At 35.2% G+C, this 21501-nt stretch overlaps 1 protein-coding gene across 3 annotated transcripts in view; it reads right to left on the bottom strand.

Moving 5' to 3' along the window:
• LOC132133610 (cytosolic carboxypeptidase 1-like) overlaps positions 1-21501 on the bottom strand; it is a 131705-nt gene that overhangs the window by 29436 nt on the left and 80768 nt on the right. For all 3 annotated transcript variants that reach the window (XM_059546490.1, XM_059546491.1, XM_059546492.1), the window contains one exon: positions 20098-20278. In XM_059546490.1, coding sequence (XP_059402473.1) covers positions 20098-20278 — 181 coding nt within the window. The remainder of the gene's footprint in view (positions 1-20097; positions 20279-21501) is intronic.

Raw genomic sequence — 21501 nt, 5'->3', positions numbered from 1 at the left:
TCACATTTATGACTAGTGGAAGTTCTGTTCTGGTGGCTTAACTGGGGTTTCTGGGTATTCATTTGGCTCTTTTGATGCGAGCAGAACAGGCTAACATCTAGATAATAATTTGTTCTCATCTCAGCCGTAATACTTATCTTAACATGTGAAGATGAAAGCGACGCCAAACATGCAAGTGTTGTTGTTACCTGCTAATTCCTGACACTCATCTGCTAAGACGAAGCAGCATCAAAACAACTAGCATGACACACCATCACAATACAAGTAAAGGATTAAACTCTTATTTTGCTCTCAAATGAAATGTAACCTAAGCTACATCTATCATTTGCGAAATGACAGTTTTATCGTACATTTACACTCCTACATTCAGCTTTTGCCTGGCAATCACTGGATCAGAGTTTAGTCCCAGAAAGTTCTGTATGAGTTGAAGGGTATAAAACGAAGTGCTTCGCTTACTCATAGCACTCAGTGTTATCTTGCCCGGACAGCATGGCTGTAATACTGGCTTATGTCTGGCTGCATAAAAATCTAAACACATACATGGCAATGCTATTGTACAGTTCTGGTGATTTTGCTAGCAGACGACAGAGCATTTTGTGAAGCCTGCAGTTTTATTCAGATATACCTCACTGTGTCTTAATTTGTCCACAGGCAAGAGTTGGCACAGGAACTTCTTCCTGAGGGGAAAAATGAGCCAGACTCAACTGAAAACACAAGGAAATGATCATGTGCAGAGGAAAATGCTCTTCAAGTAATTTCTGATACAAAAATAAAAACGTGCTTCACTATGGAGCTTTATGTTATTTTTCAAATTTGACATCAGTGATGACTGGTCCCTCACGGGATATGTCTTGATGTGATATGACAAACTAAAAGTAATACAGGTTTGGAACAACAAGAGGGTGAGTATGAATTTCTATTTTTAAGTAAACTCCATTTAACATCATAACTGTGTCATTATTTATTGTTTGCTAACTTCAAAGAAAAGAAACTGAAGTGACATTCAGCCATACTCGTGCTCTGCATTTAACCCATCCAAAGTGCACACACAGAGCAGTGAACACACACACACTGTGAACACACACCTGGAGCAGTGGGCAGCCATTTTTGCTGTGGCGCCCGGGGAGCAGTTGGGGGCTCGATGCCTTGCTCAAGGGCACCTAAATCGTGGTATTGCCAGCCCAAGATTCGAACCCACAACCCTAGGGTTAGGAGTCAAACTCTCTAACCACTAGGCCACAACTTCCCCATGACTTTCAAGTATGAAGTCATCCAGTTTTTTTGCTAACTTTTCTTCCCACATTACTTGAGAGGCACTAATAGTGTGTATTCTTCCAGGATCCATGCTAAATTATATTGCTTTGTATTCTGCAGGTCTAAAAAAAAAACATTACCAGGCCACCCTGGAGCAAAAGCAACCAAGAAGTGCTTCTTCCTGCAGGTTATAATGAGCACTGTATTCATTTGGTCTTACCAAAAATATTCACATTGTCATTTCATTTTATGACTTTTTTATGACCAATCTATGACCTCCAAGGTTTAATTGACAAGTTTCTGACAGTAAAATAACAGTGCGTATTTAAATTAACTCTTGAATTTGGGTCCAGCAAAAGCACAGCATGCTCTAAAACTACAGTTGAGTTATTGAATAAAACGACAAGATTTTATCAAAACCGTGGGTGACTACTATGGAAAGAGTCGGCTTAAAATTAAATCTGGTAGAAAGGTGCACACTATCAGTGAAAAGCATACACTGGGTGTCTCATTTGGTGGATCACAAGAAAAACAAGTGAAAAACAAGAACAAACAATGTTACATGGTCAAAAAGTACAATCAAACATATAATCGTTCACATCACTGATGTTGAAAAAAAAAAAAATACAATTATAATACAAATAAATAAATAAATTATAAAATAAATAAAATAAAATCATGATTATGAATAAAAACATCAAACAAATAAGCAAATAAAAAAAGAATAACATAAAACATTAACAAATAATAAAAACAAATAAATTAAATTATAAATCAATAGTAAAATTACAGACTTAAAACTAAAATAAGCAAATAAAGAAATAGTTTTTATTAATATTTTATAGAAAAACAAAAATAATTTAAATTAAACAACCCAAATAACTAAAACAAATAAATGATAATACGAAATTGACAAATAAACAAGAAAAATAAGCAAATGAATAATGCTTATAAACAACTAACAAAATAAATAAAAAGATTATGATAAAATAAAAGATTTAAATTAAAATATAAAATATAAGATATAAATAAGTGAAAGTAAAAAACAACAACATCATAATAAATAATAAATAAAAGATCACATTTCCCAGCATTTCCAGAGTGTAACCGAATATATTGGAGCATGCAGGATGCATCCACTTGCGCTAATCCACTTATTCAGAATTATCTTTCATGGGATATCATGCTTGCTTTCCATACGTCAGCATGGTAGCCAGGCTCCAGAAGAGGAACAGATGCCATGTTATGAATCTGCATTACATCCGCAAGAGTATTTATTAATCCGGGTCATCATAGAATGCCTGGTGGAATTTAGTCATAAGCCACGGTCTGTGCTTTCCATCTGTTGACTGTGTTTTAACATACTTCTGAGTAGCTTCATCTCCAACACACAGCTGATAAAGCCAGTTAGATGAGTGCTGAAGCATCTTCGAAAACAAAAGGTCAGTTTTCCTATGAATACATTTTTCCAGATGTTTGATTCTGTATCGCAGCTCTGATAGGCTCTGTGCACATGCAATTTCCTGTGACACTCAGCTAGCCATTTCTCAAGTCCTTATCACTCATATGTCCTAAAGGTGATGATAATTACAACCCTCAAATACCTATACTTATACCTGATGACAAAACAAGGTCTTAATCAAAAACAACTAATACAATCAGTTTCTTAAATAAAAAGAAAAACTAATGTACTGGAAATATGCTTATGATTTGACTGCATTACGATTTTATCAACATACAATGAATGATTGAGTTAATTAATAAATGAAAGAACCAGTTGTTGTTGTTGTTTTTTTTTTTCTCTTCATATATATATATATATATATATATATATATATATATATATATATATATATATATATATACAACCCGAATTCCGGAAAAGTTGGGACGTTTTTTAAATTTTAATAAAATGAAAACTAAAGGAATTTCAAATCACATGAGCCAATATTTTATTCACAATAGAACATAGATAACGTAGCAAATGTTTAAACTGAGAAATTTTACACTTTTATCCACTTAATTAGCTCATTTAAAATTTAATGCCTGCTACAGGTTTCAAAAAAGTTGGCACGGGGGCAACAAATGGCTAAAAAAGCAAGCAGTTTTGAAAAGATTCAGCTGGGAGAACATCTAGTGATTAATTAAGTTAATTGATATGAGGTCTGTAACATGATTAGCTATAAAAGCTTTGTCTTAGAGAAGCAGAGTCTCTCAGAAGTAAAGATGGGCAGAGGCTCTCCAATCTGTGAAAGACTGCGTAAAAAAATTGTGGAAAACTTTAAAAACAATGTTCCTCAACGTCAAATTGCAAAGGCTTTGCAAATCTCATCATCTACAGTGCATAACATCATCAAAAGATTCAGAGAAACTGGAGAAATCTCTGTGCGTAAGGGACAAGGCCGGAGACCTTTATTGGATGCCCGTGGTCTTTGGGCTCTCAGACGACACTGCATCACTCATCGGCATGATTGTGTCAATGACATTACTAAATGGGCCCAGGAATACTTTCAGAAACCACTGTCGGTAAACACAATCCGCCCTGCCATCAGCTGATGCCAACTAAAGCTCTATCATGCAAAAAGGAAGCCATATGTGAACATGGTCCAGAAGCGCCGTCGTGTCCTGTGGGCCAAGGCTCATTTAAAATGGACTATTTCAAAGTGGAATAGTGTTTTATGGTCAGACGAGTCCAAATTTGACATTCTTGTTTGGAAATCACGAACGCCGTGTCCTCCGGGCTAAAGAGGAGGGAGACCTTCCAGCATGTTATCAGCGTTCAGTTCAAAAGCCAGCATCTCTGATGGTATGGGGGTGCATAAGTGCATACGGTATGGGCAGCTTGCATGTTTTGGAAGGCTCTGTGAATGCTGAAAGGTATATAAAGGTTTTAGAGCAACATATGCTTCCCTCCAAACAACGTCTATTTCAGGGAAGGCCTTGTTTATTTCAGCAGGACAATGCAAAACCACATACTGCAGCTATAACAACAGCATGGCTTCGTCGTAGAAGAGTCCGGGTGCTAACCTGGCCTGCCTGCAGTCCAGATCTTTCACCTATAGAGAACATTTGGCGCATCATTAAACGAAAAATACGTCAAAGACGACCACGAACTCTTCAGCAGCTGGAAATCTATATAAGGCAAGAATGGGACCAAATTCCAACAGCAAAACTCCAGCAACTCATAGCCTCAATGCCCAGACGTCTTCAAACTGTTTTGAAAAGAAAAGGACATGCTACACCATGGTAGACATGCCCCGTCCCAACTATTTTGAGACCTGTAGCAGAAATCAAAATTGAAATGAGCTCATTTTGTGCATAAAATTGTAAACTTTCTCAGTTTAAACATTTGCTATGTTATCTATGTTCTATTGTGAATAAAATATTGGCTCATGTGATTTGAAAGTCTTTAAGTTTTCATTTTATTAAAATTTAAAAAACGTCCCAACTTTTCCGGAATTCGGGTTGTATATATGTGTGTGTGTGTGTGTATAACTTAAACTTGTTTTATTACAGTTAGTTGCTGAAGTTGTTAAAATAACAAAAACTGAAATAAAATGAATCAAAATTATATAGAAACATAAATAAAATGACAAACTAAAATGAAAATGAAAATAGAAAATATATAAAATACTGATTCAAAATATTAATAAATAAAATATATAATAAAAAAACACAAATTAATCAATAAACAATATATAATAAATAATGCTTATGAACAACTAAGCAAAACAAAGAAAAGTATAATAACAAGTAAATAAAAACAAATAAACAGCAATGAATGAATGAACAAATTAATATTACTAAAAACTATAATTGTACCAACAAAACTACAATAAACTAGTAAATAAGTAATAAGTAAAATGAATAAAAGCATATAATTGAAATTATTTGCAAATAAATGTATAAAATTCTAATTATAATAAAAATGAAACAAAAATCTGCAAAATAAACAAGTAAATAAAAAAAACATTGAATAAATAGCACTTAAACGATTTATTAAAACATGCAATACATAAATGTAAGTATTGTTTATTGCACTACTATGTATTTATGAGGTGAATCAATGCAACAAAAATGAACTGACACATAAAACAACAATACACTGGATAACTAATAAAATTTAATAAGGCTAATAAAACTGATAAAAAGCAATAAACAGCACTATGCGTTTTAAAGCATTTAATTTGCAATGCCAGGATATCTGGGACAACATGATGTTGTGGAACCCCTTAATCTTTTATAAAGGTTAAAACTAACCGTTTAAAAAGAACTAATTCACAGAAATAAATCAGACTTCTAATCACTAAATGGAGAGTTTTAAATAGAGTCCGGGGGCTGGTGACAAGGGCCTTGAGATTGGACCCAAGACCCTTTTTTCTGTCTCATCATGTTCCATCTATTGTGACTGATCATGGGCCTGGTCTGCTGAACTCTGGTGTAAACTAAATGGATAAAGCTTCCAGCACAATCCTAATCTTGGAGCCAACAGGTCCCACAGCCCCTGACAGCCAGATAGCTTGTGGAACAAGAAAAAAAAGGGACACTGAGCCCAAACCGAAAATGCATTCTCTTCTTTCAGAATGGGGGGGGGGGGGGGGGGGGGGGGGCTTGAATAAAAATAAGGCAAAAGGTATCTTGCATACCATCAAATCATAAAACATCTCTCCAAGCATGAAAAGTTACATGCCGGTCAGTATCTTCGGTCAGTTTCATCATCCTCCTTGTCTTTTTTCCCTCACTGTGCTCTCTTGCAAAGATAAGCTCAGAATAGTATTCGCCCGTCATATTTTTCTGTCAGCTTTGATTTGGCCAATGCCTCACTGCGTGCTTTGAAATTTCCCCGTCTTCAAGCAATATCAAGTGTGAACTTTTGTAGAAGCAAGCCTTTATTCCTCCACATAAAAGTGCAAAACAAACGTCTTTTGTTCATATTTCATCTATAAAACATCTAATCCAATATGGAACAAATGCATAACCTTGAAGTGTATTTGAAGGTTTTTTATTTATTTATTTCAGCACAGGTTCAAAACCTTTTGCTCATCTTAATTAAATTACATTCACAACGAAATCCAGATTTCAAGGGTTGTAGTTCACCCAAAAATGAAAATTCTGTCAAAAATTGCCCACATAACCATCCAGGGCTCGCAAGATTTCAAAATCCCTGGTAGCCCTTCATGCAGCCACTCTTCAGATTCTGGTAGCCAAAGATGAATGTAACTAGCACAAATATATATATATATATATATATATGAATTATATTAATTTAAGACTGACACATAAGAGAACTTAAATTGTTAAACTCTCATTCTGACAGCACCCATCCATTGTTGAGTAGAAATAAAGAGGCATACTTATCTTGGATGGCCTGGGAGTGAAAACATTTTCAGCAAATTTACATTTTTTGGGTGAACTCTCCTTTTAATTTGGTGGGTTATGTGCCTGAATATAGTTATGGAACCAATTATACCCAAAGAGGAATTCACAATTCAGTGCATGCAGCAACAGAACTGTGCTTGTTCATCAGATTAACTGACATTTCAACCTGGCTTTCTTTATCTTTAATAAGTAACACAGCTGGAAGCCATTAGAATCCCATCGACATATTTTCTGTAGTAAGTATAGATAATCAATAATCTGAATTTATAGTCGCTTAGAAAAAGGAATCAACATACATCAGCGCTCTGATGACGTGATGGTTGGTTTCAGATCCAAGCGTAGAACCCAAATGGATAGATTATAAAGGCCAGACGTTCGATACGGATCAAGTATCACTCCCTGGAGATATTGCACTTTAAGGTGTTGGTTAGGTTTAATTTACCTTGCGTGGTATGGATAGTGACATCTTGTCTAAATAAATCAACTGATGTTCGTGATAGTGTTGTTTCATCCGATCGGGCTAGTGGATCATTTTCACGCCTCTGGTTTCGGCCATCGGCAGATACAGAAGAGCAGTTAGACGGATGTCCCCAGGTCACAGCCATTCGTTCTGGATGGGGCGGCTTCTTCAGTTGTGTGTGTCCTCTCCATTCCCCATCCATTGAATACCCTTTCATCATGTTTTTCTCTTTTAGGGTGACATCCAGCGGCTCATAAACATGAGGGCTCACCATGAGAGATTAGCACACAATGAGTGCCTCCACATGTGAGAAGTGAGGCCGTGTAGCTGCCTGCAGGCCTGTCTGATGAGTTACGCCTCATGCTAGTCAATATCAAAAGACTATTGATTGTTGACTCACATTATGGTTTCTTAGTCTCTTAAAACTACCAATAAGAGCTAAAACCATCAGAAAACCCTCTTCAAAGAGAACATTATAAATGAAAGTGGTCTGAGCCTAAAGAATGGAGATTATTTTCTAGTCAGAGAAAATAAATGGATATAAATGAACAGAAACCAAAATAAATGCATTTTTCGACCAATGCAAACACCACTATCATCTAATCTTTCAAAAAATGCTTTCAAAATAAATTTTTAATATCTTTCAAAATGTTTTTTATGTTCTATAAAAGTATGTTTCTTCCTCAGGGTAAAATAATAATAATAATAATAATAATAATAATAAATTTTAAAATAAAAAATTATTATTATTGTGCATTTAATTGTTATAACTGTGACTTAATTTATTGCCATTAAAACGGCATATATCAACTTATAATTTACATTACTGTTTTTATATATACCGGTAGACGGTTTCATCGGGCGCACGAGCCTGGCCCTAAGTTAACTTCCGGTCTGTGTTGTGTATATCGGTCTGGCTGCGGTGCCTTCTACAAACACAGTTAAAGTCAAGGTGATGAGTAGAGAGAAGTTGGGCTCAGGTGGTTGTGCTGCGGGATGTGTTTCCCATACATTTATTTATGTTTGGAGACTCGCCACAATTTTAAAACTGATCGATTTTCAAAAAGGCTTCGTTGAATAAACATGAGTAACGTTACGTACTGCACGTTTAATAATAATAATTCCTTACATTTATATGTTTAAATATCAAATGAGGCACGGGTTTTTTATATCACTATTTCTGAAGGAAGACTTGCATGTTATATGCCTGATCAGGCAGCGTTTGTGAGCGTAGCTTTGCTTTGTTTACAGCTGTTACTGGGGAAACCTCTATTTGTCGCGCTTTATGCATTTGCATTTTCATTAAGTCCACCTGATTTACGCAGCAAATATATTTTGTTTGCTATCAAAAAATAAATAAAAAATCTACTCTAGAGGGACTTGGCTGTTGTTATTGATTCTATTTGGAAGTCTACCGGAAGTTAAGTTAGGGCCACAAAAGCGCGCATGCGCAGTAACGTTTTTTTATGTTGTTGCCGTTGAAACAGTCTATAAATTATATTATCATACTTGGTATATTGTCAGAAAAGGTTTGGGGTTGATCAGATTTTTTTCTCTTTTGTGAATTGACATTTATTTGATCAAAACTACTGGAAAAACAGCAATATTGTTGCAATTTTAAAATGTATTAATTACAAATTTATAATAATCTTAGGCACACATTACTCCAGTCTTCAGTGTCACATGATCCTTCAGAAATCATTCTAATATACAGATTAAGCGATCAAGAAACATTTTCTATTATAAATGTTGAAAACGGCTCTTTATTTATTTATTTATTTATTTATTTATTTATTTATTTTCAGGATTCTCTGATGAACAGAATGTTAAACGTTTAAATATGAATCTTTGTAAATTAATAAATGTCTTTACTGTTAATTTCCCATGCTGAATAAAAGTATTGAATTATTTCTCCTGTACCTTTTATCCTCTAAAGTATCAAATGCGTAAATAAATAATCTTACTGAATGGTAGTGTATATCACAATGTTACCTTTGTTACTGGCTTAATCTCTTGCATTTGTGACTTCATATCTAAACATTGTGACATCTACATTTATTTTCTTATATTTGTGATATATTGTCATGTTAATTGTTAATATCACAATGTTACATAATATTTCAAATTTGAGACTATACACACACACACACACACACACATATATATATATATATATATATCTATATATATATATATATATATATATATATATATATATATATATATATATATATATATATATATACAGTACAGACCAAAAGTTTGGACACACCTTCTCATTCAAAGAGTTTTCTTTATTTTCATGACTATGAAAATTGTAGAGTCACACTGAAGGCATCAAGGGCTATTTGACCAAGAAGGAGAGTGATGGGGTGCTGCGCCAGATGACCTGGCCTCCACAGTCACCGGACCTGAACCCAATCGAGATGGTTTAGGGGTGAGCTGGACCGCAGACAGAAGGCAAAAGGGCCAACAAGTGCTAAGCATCTCTCGGGGAACTCCTTCAAGACTGTTGGAAGACCATTTCAGGTGACTACCTCTTGAAGCTCATCAAGAAAATGCCAAGAGTGTGCAAAGCAGTAATCGAAGCAAAAGGTGGCTACTTTGAAGAACCTAGAATATGACATATTTTCAGTTGTTTCACACTTTTTTGTTATGTATTTAATTCCATATATAATTCCACAAGTGTTAATTCATAGTTTTGATGCCTTCAGTGTGAATCTACAATTTTCATAGTCATGAAAATAAAGAAAACTCTTTGAATGAGAAGGTGTGTCCAAACTTGTGGTCTGTATTGTATATACACATACATACATACATACATACATACACACACACACACACACACACACACACACACACACACACACATACATACATACACATACATATATATATATATATATATATATATATATATATATATATATATATATATATATATATACACATACATATACATATATATATATATATATATATATATATATATATATATATATATATACATACAAAAAACAAACCCAATTTAGGTTTAATATTAATGTATGACTAGACAAAATATTGTCTACATTTAAAGGACATTTTCACCAAGACAAAAACAACTGCAATAAAACTGTACAAATTAACACTGGGTGGCCATCATCTGTACCAAAACCAAGTACCTCCGAGGTGAAAAAGAAAGGAGGAGCTGAAGATGGTGGGGGCTTGGCTGTGGTCACTTTTAGCCCAACAGAATGATGAACAGCACGGGCTGATATTCATTTGTCTTCTACCTGTCTGCCTCCAGCCCACGGGGGCCTCCACAATATGTCACTGTCGTATATTGGACCGCCTCCATGCATCAAAACATTTTAATACAGCTCAGCCCACTTCCACCCATCTCCAAGGTTGAGACTGTTGACAGGAAGTCGACCCCAATCTGTGTTCGCCTCATGTGCGACACGGTATGAATCAATCCAGGTTTTGGTGCCTTTTCATGCAGCGTTAACCATAAAACGATCGCTGCACTCCCGGCGAGAACAAAAGCTGAGCAAACCTCATCATGAATAGTCTCATCATGAGATATTTCAACCATTGTGTTGTTTTTCATCCTGCCTAGACAAAACATACGAATGAAAGGAAAAACACACAACAAGGCCGGAAATGAGGGACTGCAGGCATCAGAAAACAGGCCGAGAGGACAGATGGGGTGTGCACTGCAGATTACAGAGACTGTTTAAACAAAAACTGTTTCCAGAGGGACAACTGGGAAACAAATCCTTGTTAGGAGGGATTGATTCAGTTTGTTTTTGTTTTGATATTAGGGATGAAGGCCAGCAGGACACTCTGTGGAGTGGGTAAACGCAATGAATTTCATGTCATATGACCTGAAAATGTATGTTCAAGCTAGGTAGATCAGAGTCCTGCACGGGTCCATTTTTGAAGACCCGTGCCCGCCCGTACCCACAAAGTTCGGCACCAGATCCGACCCGTCACCCGTGATAATATAAAAAATTAAATCCGCACCCGCCCAGACCTGTTAATATCTGGCCCGTTACCCGACCCGCGCCCACGATAAATCACACACGCTAAAATCATTCCAGTTAAAGTGTTTTATTTTTTACCTTGCACCTCTCTCAACATCAAAACAGCATCATGAATGGGCTAATGAAACAGGCTAAAGTGTGCTCTGTTTAACGCCATTTAAGTAGTCTACCATCGGCACCTAAATAGACTATGGAACCTGATAACTATACTCAAATAGACCTATATGAAAAAAAAAGAACAAGAAAAAAATACAACCTGAGCCTGTCGCTCACAAACTATGGATTTACTTTCCCTTAAGGTTAATGTGCAAATAAAGGATATCATCCACAGGACCAGGTTTAAGCTGCGTTCTCTGTTCTTGAATTACAAATCCAGCTGTTTAAAAGTCTCTCTTACTCGCAGCGCTCGAGAAGCATCAACAAAAGTCACGCTGTCGCAGTTGTGGTGACGTGATGGGTCAAATGTCATATCGTTGTTGAGTTTGTGTAATGGTAATTTAGACATACGAATATTGCACATATTTTTCATCTGCGCTACTACCCGCCCGCAAAGAGATAATTATCCACCCGCATGCCCGCCGTGAATTTTAGGAATGTCACAATCCACCCGTTTTAGCAACTTTTATGCGGGTACCCGACCCATTGCAGGACTCTAAGGTAGATAATAATGAATAGAGGGAAATAATGAGTAAGATTTTTTGAAATATTATATCCCACATACACATATATATATTACTAGACCTATCAAATGATGACCAGAACTAACTGCAAAAAAAAAAAGCTTGCTTTCTATCCCCACTTCATTTCTTGACTAGAAACAAATTATTTCAACTACCCAAGTAGACAAGACATCCAAATTATGCATTTAACCTCTGTAATCTAGCTAGGTGAATAATAATAAATAGAAGAATTAAATATTCCTCTAAATAAAATATTTTTAAAACAACAAATCACAAAAAGTAAATAAACATATATGTTATATATATATATATATATATATATATATATATATATATATATATATATATATATATATACACACACACATACATACATACATACACACACGCACACGCACACACACACACATGAAAACAGACAAGCTGAGAGAACCAAACAGAGAGTTGTCAGAGAGAATGGTCGGTTGACTCATTTCATCAACAAAACATGCAAGATACAACCTTAACTTGTGATGTAGCTAGGTATGTATTCATGAATAGAGCAAAGTTGAGCAAATTCAAGGCCAATTTCTCCTTGGAATGAAACATGCACAATATTACATCCCACCTCCTCTTCTGCAGCTGGTGCTGTGTTTGTCCAGGCGGCCACTACCTTGAGAACAAAGCCAGAACCTGCGTCAGCACCAGCAGCTGAACAGGGTCAGGCGATCTCAAATTTCCTGTCTGCAGAGGGGCAATGATACTTCACGCCCCAAGACTTCAACAGCCAGAGAAAGTGTATCCTGCTGGGGCCAAATATTTCAGCGTTGCTCTCGCTTTACGAAGCTGAATCATTTCCATTGACGTGACAGTAGTGTACTCTGTGTCCCTGACAGGGTTAAGAATATCCCAGTTGGGTTATTTCATTACCTGAAAGCTGTCACTGGAGAGTTCCTGTGTGTCAGCAACAGGCAGAAAGTTGCAAAAGTGAATTAGTGCTCGGTGTGGTGCTGGGCACAGCTGAAACTGACTCTGTACATTTGGGCATGGGCAAGAAATGAAAAAATTGATAATGGACAACAAGTTACTTCAGACTGAACGGAACATGAGGGTTTTAGTGGCACTTTGTTATTGAGCTGAAAACGCAAGCTGCAAACGTCAAGGACAATTTTCTTCAAAGTTCTGATTTAGTAAGAGGTTTGCAGATAAAACAAGGTGACCCAAGAATAACAAATTTCTTTCTGAAATAATCCATGTAAGGTTCAGTTGATGGGAATTGAGAGTCACACCATTGAAAACCATGAGCTTAGCTTAATTCCATAAAGTTTACTAACATTGTCAGTTGCAACTGAAAGTTGCAATGAAACTTTCTCAAAGACCTTTATTTTATTATGGCCACTTCCTTTCATAGCACAGTTGCGTATAACATTTCTTTTATTTTCAGCAATTAAGTAACAACAAATGTCTTCAATGGACAATACTAACTTCTTATTGAGATCACTAAGAAATGGAGGGAAATATCTAGATGCTTTTTATAATTTTTTGTTTTATATTTTATATTATATTAAAATAAAACATAACAAGTAAAAAAAAAACTTACATAAAAAATTCAAAATAAACGAAAAAAGTACAATTAAAATATATTTTTTTTTACTTTTTATATTTTTATTTTATATTAAAATAAAACATAAAAAGTAAAATGAAATTAAATAAAAAAATAATATACAAAATGTAAATATATAAAATAAAAAAAGTAAAATATAAAAATAAATAAATGAAATAACAAATATATAAATATAAATATAAAATTCATATTGGTCCAGAATAAAAAATAAAAATAAAAAACGTGAAAAACTTTTTACTAAACTCTAAATGTACACTGTCACGTCAAATGATGAAAATAATTAACTGTTGTACAGTGCAAATAAATAAACAATAATAATAATAAAAATCTTAATTATTCCATTTCTCACTTCAGTTCTTGACTAATCGGTTGATTTATGTCAACTGGTCAAGCAGACAAAGCATTTAAAATGCACATCCAAGTTGCAAAACTGAATATCTGAAAGACAAAATTCTAATTTTAGGATCAGCACTGTAAATTTGTGCTTGGCTGTATTCATTCGGTTGAGAAAATGGTCCTAACTGAATCCTTCTACACTGTTGATCACTATATGAATATAAGGTGTCAGATCGACTGATCGCAATGCAGAATCTACTCAAACAGCTCATATCCTAAACAAATAACAAAGAAATGCAGATATTTGTGTCATCTTTTCAAAACCGATTTTCTTGAACATGGCATGGGGTGAACAGAAGAAACTCAAAAGCACTTGCATCCCAGCTCACACGCACAAAAGAGGCCTCAAAGGTACATATGCTGGTGCGGGTACACTGACCCAGCTTGTATGGGCAGACAGCTGTGATCGCTACATCTTAAACCCTTTTCAACCATTCTGTGATCTGACAGGCTGGTGAAAAGTCTTTAAAGTTCTATTGACTCTCCAAACCAAGATTATACATCACAGCCTTCAAGTTTCCACTAGTCACAATGGTCAAACAAATTCAATTTCAGGCATAATTAAACTCCATCTTGCATCTGAACTAACAAAGCGTGATTTACTGCTTGCTTGTAGGTTCGTTTTAAAGAGTCTTTATTCAAGCAAACAAGCCGATCGCGTTCCTATCCAACACTATATCTGGATTGTTAGCCCACACAAGCACTGGCGGCTTATGAGAGATCTCACCTGGTTATTCGGCACGGTTGGAGAAAGCACTGGCAGATGCCCACTCAACTGTGCTGAGCACAGCCTGATCCGTGCCAGACGTCGGGCCGATGATTCATGCGAATTGCCCTGAATGGTTCCAATGTGCCAAGCTGATGCTGTCCTGGGGAATAGGTGTGGAATAGTTGTCAAATATGTCCAATAATCAGTGAATCAGATACATCTGTCCTGGTGAATGCAAAACACTTGGCTGTGGGAAATGAAAATAGAAATAAAATCTCTGCCATGTGGCCTAGCAAAGGACAATTTGGGGTTTGATTCTGACAAGTGTAATCCCTAGAATGTACAAAAGGACATATTTTGATAATCGACTAGTTGGCTGGCTTAACAATTAGCTGACTAGTCAGTCACAAGTCAGTTCAGATAACAAAGAATGCATTTTTGCATTCCACTGGTCTGCTTTTGTTGCTTTTCTATGTAAACATGAGGTAGATGGACATATTTGACCGCTCACATCTCGCATCTTTTTATGGCTTTTACAACATTCTAAAAAACGACACTCAAATTCAAAGTAGATCACTTCTTAAATAAATGAAAATAAAAAAAAACACTGGAAATTAAACTTATTTTTCTATGTCTTGCATTTAGGTTTTTAAATGTGAATCAATGTTTTTTTTTTGTTTTTGTTTTTAATGGGGAACTTTAAAATAATTGAAGGTGGTGAATTCAGAAATGCAACTTCTCTGGTAAAAAGTTTCTTCAAAGCTTTTCAAAGAACTTCAAAGAAGTTGCATCACTAAATTCGACCCTTTAAAGCACTGTTGCATATACACCACCCTTCCAAAGTTTGGGGTCAATACATTTTATTATATATATATATATATATATATATAATGTATATAAAATGTATTAATTAATGAATTAATTATTATTATTATTATTTATTGTTTTAACTTTTATTACTTTTATAATATTATTCAGCAAAGCTGCATTAAATTTGTTTTAAACGTGCGAAGACATTACAAAAATGTTTATTTAAAATAAATGTTGTTCTTTTGAACTATCTATCCTAAAAAATGCAGCTTGTGCTTCACCAAAAAAATATCAACAATGACAATCATAAGATATGTTTCTTTAACAGCATATCAGCATATTAGAATTATATCTGAAGGATCACGTGACACTGAAGACTGGAGTGATGATGTTGAAAATTAGGCTTCGCATTACAGGAATAAAATTACATTTTAAACATAACAGAACACGGTTATTTGAAAATAAATAATATTTCACAAAATTGCAATATTAAATATATCACAATAAATTTTTTTCTGTATTTTTTTACAAATGCAGCCAATCTAACCAACACCAAACTTTTGAGCAATAGTGTATATCTAGCTAATTTTGTCAATATTTAGCAGTAAAAATTGCACAAAGATACTATAAAATCTAACACACATGGATTTACAACCACAAATCTCTTATATTTATGTCCAAATTCATACCAGTGGGCCACTGAATTTATCAATGCTTCATGTTTACCAGTCCAGCTTTTATTGTGAGCCATAAGAGCAGCAAAGCTGACGCCGCGGGTTATACAACTGATGTGCAATTCATATAGGAGTTCACGATGTTGGAAACCCAATTCTATATGATATTACCGAGAGATGCTTTTGACAGTATTCTCGCTGTTCACACCTCTTGTTTTGTCCCATGCTAAGCCAAAGCAGAAAGTGAGCTCTTTAATCTCACCCCCCAACATGTCACTCAGCAAGATAACACCAGACGCCAAACTGCTGTTTGTCACAAGTCACATCCGTTTACGTCTCCCTGTCCCTGCAGTCAACAAAAGATTGCTCAATGGATTGTCTTTTTCTAATTTCAACAAGAGAATCACAAAGATCTCTGTGAATGCTAATGCTAATGCTACATAAACAGTACAGAGAGAGCTAAACTTCAAACCTTTCGTCAGCAAACTGAAGCTGAACTGAAAATTTGAAATTGAAACTGAAAAAAAATGTGTAACATCTGCATGCTTCTCAGGGGTTCCTCTACACATTTGACAGGTTTAAAATTAATAGGCCTATATTGTAAAACTAGCCATAAACTGTAGCTTTCTGAAGTAAATAATGGCCAGTATATAATTCTAAGTTGATTAAAATACATTTTTAAGCATAAGTATTCTATATAACAAGTCATAAAACTGATTATTATCTAATTTACTGCCAGTAAGCCACAAATATGAGTAATCATAATCATAGTATATTATCTAAAAGTACTGTAAAATGGCTAGTGCTAATAGCATTTCACAATGAACGCCGCTTCATGAACACTCTATTCCTCCGTGTTGAAATTCGATTCAAAATGGACACAGGGTTTCACAAAACTTCAGACCCCTTGACCTACATAATGGACATTTCCCTTTGAAATTTCTAAAGTCTGTGATGAATTTGATGGAAGCAAATGTGACCTTTTCGCACATTGTCATTTCCATTTCAAAGGGCTTGCAACACCGCTGTATTTATATCTATGCAATACTGCATTACCATATAAATGAAACTGATGAAAGTACCCATATTTAGAAGATGTCCAATCTTAAAAGTGAGCTCTGCCGCTTTCCAAGTGTGCGGTGGACTTTATGGAGGTGCATTTGTGAATTCTGTTGCTAAGCTTTCAGCTTTTAAACACACTAACAGTAAGAAATGTAATAAAACTACAAGGTTATTTATCTAAATACACAATGCATACATTAATGTTGCTTTCCGACTGCAGCTACATCACTTTCAATGTCGACAGATCTAGTGTCTGTGTTATTGAGGATGTGAGATCAACACTAAAGCCATCAAATGCTCTCCCACATACTTCAGACCTGTCACCAAGCAACAAGCTGCCCTGAAACTGTTAATAAAGTCCTCACACACAGGAAGTAATACCCTAAAGGTGAATTTGCGCTGTGTTGTGAAATCTAAATTTGTCACAGTAATTTGTGAAGGCTTATGGGAAAACAAATACTGAATGAGTGTGGGATTGTATTGGTGCATGTGTTGTGACACTTAAAGAGACAGTTCACTCAAAAATATAAATTAATTTACTCACCCTCATGTACTTCCAAACCTGTATTTCTTCAGCTAAAAAAAGTAAAAAAAAAATAATAAAAAGATAGTTTGAAGAATGTGCCAAATGTTTTTGTCCATACAGTGAAAGTCAAAGGGTCCAAAACAACAACAAATTGGACCCTATTGATTGAGGCAAAATAAAAAAATATATATATTGTTTTCCACAAAAGAAAGTCATACAGGTTTGAGAACAACTCAAGCATTAGTAATTCATCAAAAAAAAATTATAATAATTTTAGTGAATTCACTTTTTAATAGCTTAGAACTGTGATTATTACTAATAAGATTCAAATCTCAACTCCACTTCCGGAAATGTCCCAGTTTTACAGCATGTTCAAAATGTCAAACATCAAAACCAGAATCATGAATGAAATCAAAATCTGGATCAGAATCAGGACATTAAAAAAAAAGAAATTAAACATCACCAACACACCAACACCGATCGAGTCTTGGCCTCACTTCCTCTATTCTTTTGTCCATAAATACCACAAAGTTCACAAAAACCAATCTGGTTATTGCACAGTTTCGGACTTGGAGCCTATAACTTCAGGAGATCATGTCTTTATCATCCACACGTTTGTTATGAGGCCACTGGAGGAATAAATTCTCACTCAGATGAATAGAGAATAGATTCTCCTTTAACTTGCCTCCCACTGATCTACACCTCCATTCTTTGAGCATCCTCTCTAATACAGTTAGCATGCCTGATCAATAGTGTCGCATACAGAAGCTCACATACTAGTGATAAGGAAGAGGCCATGCAACGGAGGAGACCCCGCTCTCTTGGCAAGGAAATCAGGTCACTCTCAGTTGTGAGGAAGCTGCGAGGAGGATCGATCATTCCCTGACTGTGAATAGAGTGTTGATAAGCCGGGTAGGAGAGCTCTTAAATAGGGATGGCCACAGAGTTGACCTCTGTATTGGTTTTACACATGTAAATACTATCTATCTGGGAACAGCAGGGGAGATATGGCGATATCCGGTAGATTAAAACACGCTGGCATTTGTCTTTTTCATTTCAGCACTCAATTCCAAGGGCAAAAAGGTGACTGCCTTAATGTGTGCAGCTCTGTTGGACAAGACGGTGACTGAACTTTCAGACAGGAAGAAATAGCCTGCTTACAGATGCCTAAGGCAATCATGAATAGTGCCAAACGCAGGGACCTGCTACACTGAGATTACGGCGAGAGGTAATTTATAACCTGCAGGCTATGTTGAAAAGATTTTTAGTTTAAAATAATATGGTGTGACCTGCCATTGTGAAAAAGGAAATCAATAAAAGGATCTATCGATCTATCTAGAAAAAGACAACAAAAAAAATCACAATTGTCATAATTTCTTAATCTTGCTGCTATGACAGAGCAAATTCTTTCATTCAGTACTGATTTATGAATATGTTGGGTTAAGGGGTGTAAAAGTAAGCGCAGCTGCTTTGTTTACAGTGGTATCCAAGGAAACTCTATATCGCTGCTGTTCCATAAGCGCCATCTGCTGTAAGAGTATAAATTTGCATTTCATTCACTCCGTCTGCTTTTTTTATTTTGTGCAGCTGTCTTTTATAGCTTCATTTCACAAATCTAAAGTCATACCATTCCATTTTTTGCTTTAAATCTCGGAATTATACAGTCTCAAATCAAAAACAGCTGCGCATGCTAAATGTACTACATTTTTAAGACATATATTACATTGTTTAAATTTGTTTGAGATATCCATTTGAATGTGATAGATAGATAGATAGATAGATAGATAGATAGATAGATAGATAGATAGATAGATAGATAGATAGATAGATAGATAGATAGATAGATAGATAGATAGATAGATAGATAGATAGATAGATCATTTTTATATTTACATGCATGCATGTAGCAGATGCATTTATCCAAAGCAACTTACAGTGCATTTCAGGCTACACATTTTTTTTACCAGTATGTGTGTTCCCTGGGAATTGAACCCACAACTTGTTATGCTGCTAACACAATGCTCTACCACTTAGCCACAGGAACAAAAAAAAATCTAAAATATTGAGAAAATCGCCTTTACATTTGTCCAAATTAAGTTCTTAGCAATGCATATTACTAATCAAAAATTAAGTTTTAATATATTTACAGTAGGAAATTGACAAAATAGCTTCATAGTGCATGGTCTTTACATAATATCCTAATGATTTTTGGCATAAAAGAAAAATCTATAATTTTGACCCATACAATGTATTTTTGGTTATTGATACAAATATACCCCAGCGACTTAAGACTGCTTTTGTGGTCCAGGGTCACAAATGTTCCTCAATCAGGGTCCCTTACCAAGGTCAAATAACACAGAATGAGTAAAGGTGCCAAAGGCACACCAATTTATTCTTGCATTCAAAAACTGTGCAACAAAACAGCTCAGAGATTTTTTAACAAATTTAATGTTTTGCAAGAAATAAATGTAGTCATTGTAGTCACTATGCGGGTATATGTGTGTATATATACATACTTGCCATTAATGACCCCATCAGGGTTGAGCATGGGGATGATTTTGAAGATGTAGGCCTCTCTCAAGCTCTCGGCTAAAGGATCACTGCTGCACAGGAACTCCAGCGTGCCCTTCAGTACCCAGCTGGCATTGCTCTCTCCTGGATGAACCCTTGCTGTCAGCACCACACATGGCCGGTTACCTAAAAGAAATATGAATATGAGAAAATAGGTTTTAATGTATAAACATACTGCTTAACCATACATTTATCTATTTAATACCTTTAATAGTAACCTGTGGCATTTAGTGAGTAGCTTGCATTGTGGATCGCTCATTTTTTTAAACAGGAGAAAGCCACCAAATCAGTGTGACACTTTGCTGTCACAACATTATACAGCAATTACTGCGCGTCAAATTTTTGGTCGGCGTCTCCCTTGACTTGTTTCATCTGGACGGGAAAATTACATCACCTTGCTTAGCAAGTTTACAAAGCCAGAAGAGATGGACAAAGCTTATCAAAAACACATTAACATTTAATTTAGCTTGACTATTATGGCCCTGGCTGACACCCCACAAAAGACAGCAGAAGGGGCGACTAATTTGTGTGATTCTGGTATTGATGATTTCATAATGAGTTTCTGCATGGCCTCTGTTTATGCGCTCTTTCACCGGCTCAGTTTCATTTTCTGTATTTAATTGAATCTGAATATGTCCATGCAATTAGGCTGGAGTGATGATTTTTTTTTTCTTTTTTTGAGCCATAAATGAGATAGAACCATTATTACTGCCTTTTCCGTAATAATGAATGTCATACATTCGTCGTGAATAGCAAGTGACCTATAATTTTGCATTCAGCATAAGGGTCAATGAGAAATAAGTATAGTCAAAGACGATGAAAAGAAAATTATTTTTAAATAAGAAATCTGCATCTATGTCAGTTTAACACCTTATAAAAAAAAATTGAAATCACTTATAAGAGAAGTTTTTAATGGCTGTAAAAATTTACATAATTTCCTTTTCAAAACTATTTTCAAGTTGTTTGTTTGTTTGCTTGTTATTTTTTTATGAGTATCAAAGTTCAAGTAATCTAATTTAACAGGCAAAAAAAGGATTATTACACTTTGACTGATGATTTTTATTTTTTACTTTAAGCCCAATAAAAAAAGTACTCAAATAAATGTTCAATATTTTTTGTTCATGCAACACAATATAACAATATATATCCTAGAGATTTATTCAGATCAAAACCAAATTTGGTATGCCTAATCTAAAGGCCTTTGCGATGTTAAACTGCGAAGATCTTGAGTTTTCGTTGAAGGGCGTGTCCATGGCGGCCTGGCGAATTTCGATGATTCGCCATGAAAAAAAAAGTTGCTGCTATAACTCAGACATATAATGTCCAACCTGCCCCAAACTTCACATGTT

Source organism: Carassius carassius, chromosome 50, assembly GCF_963082965.1.
Source record: "Carassius carassius chromosome 50, fCarCar2.1, whole genome shotgun sequence".
In the NCBI taxonomy this organism is placed as follows: domain Eukaryota; kingdom Metazoa; phylum Chordata; class Actinopteri; order Cypriniformes; family Cyprinidae; genus Carassius; species Carassius carassius.
The sequence above is the reverse complement of the archived record's forward strand: the minus strand, read 5'-3'. Positions and strand labels throughout refer to the sequence as shown.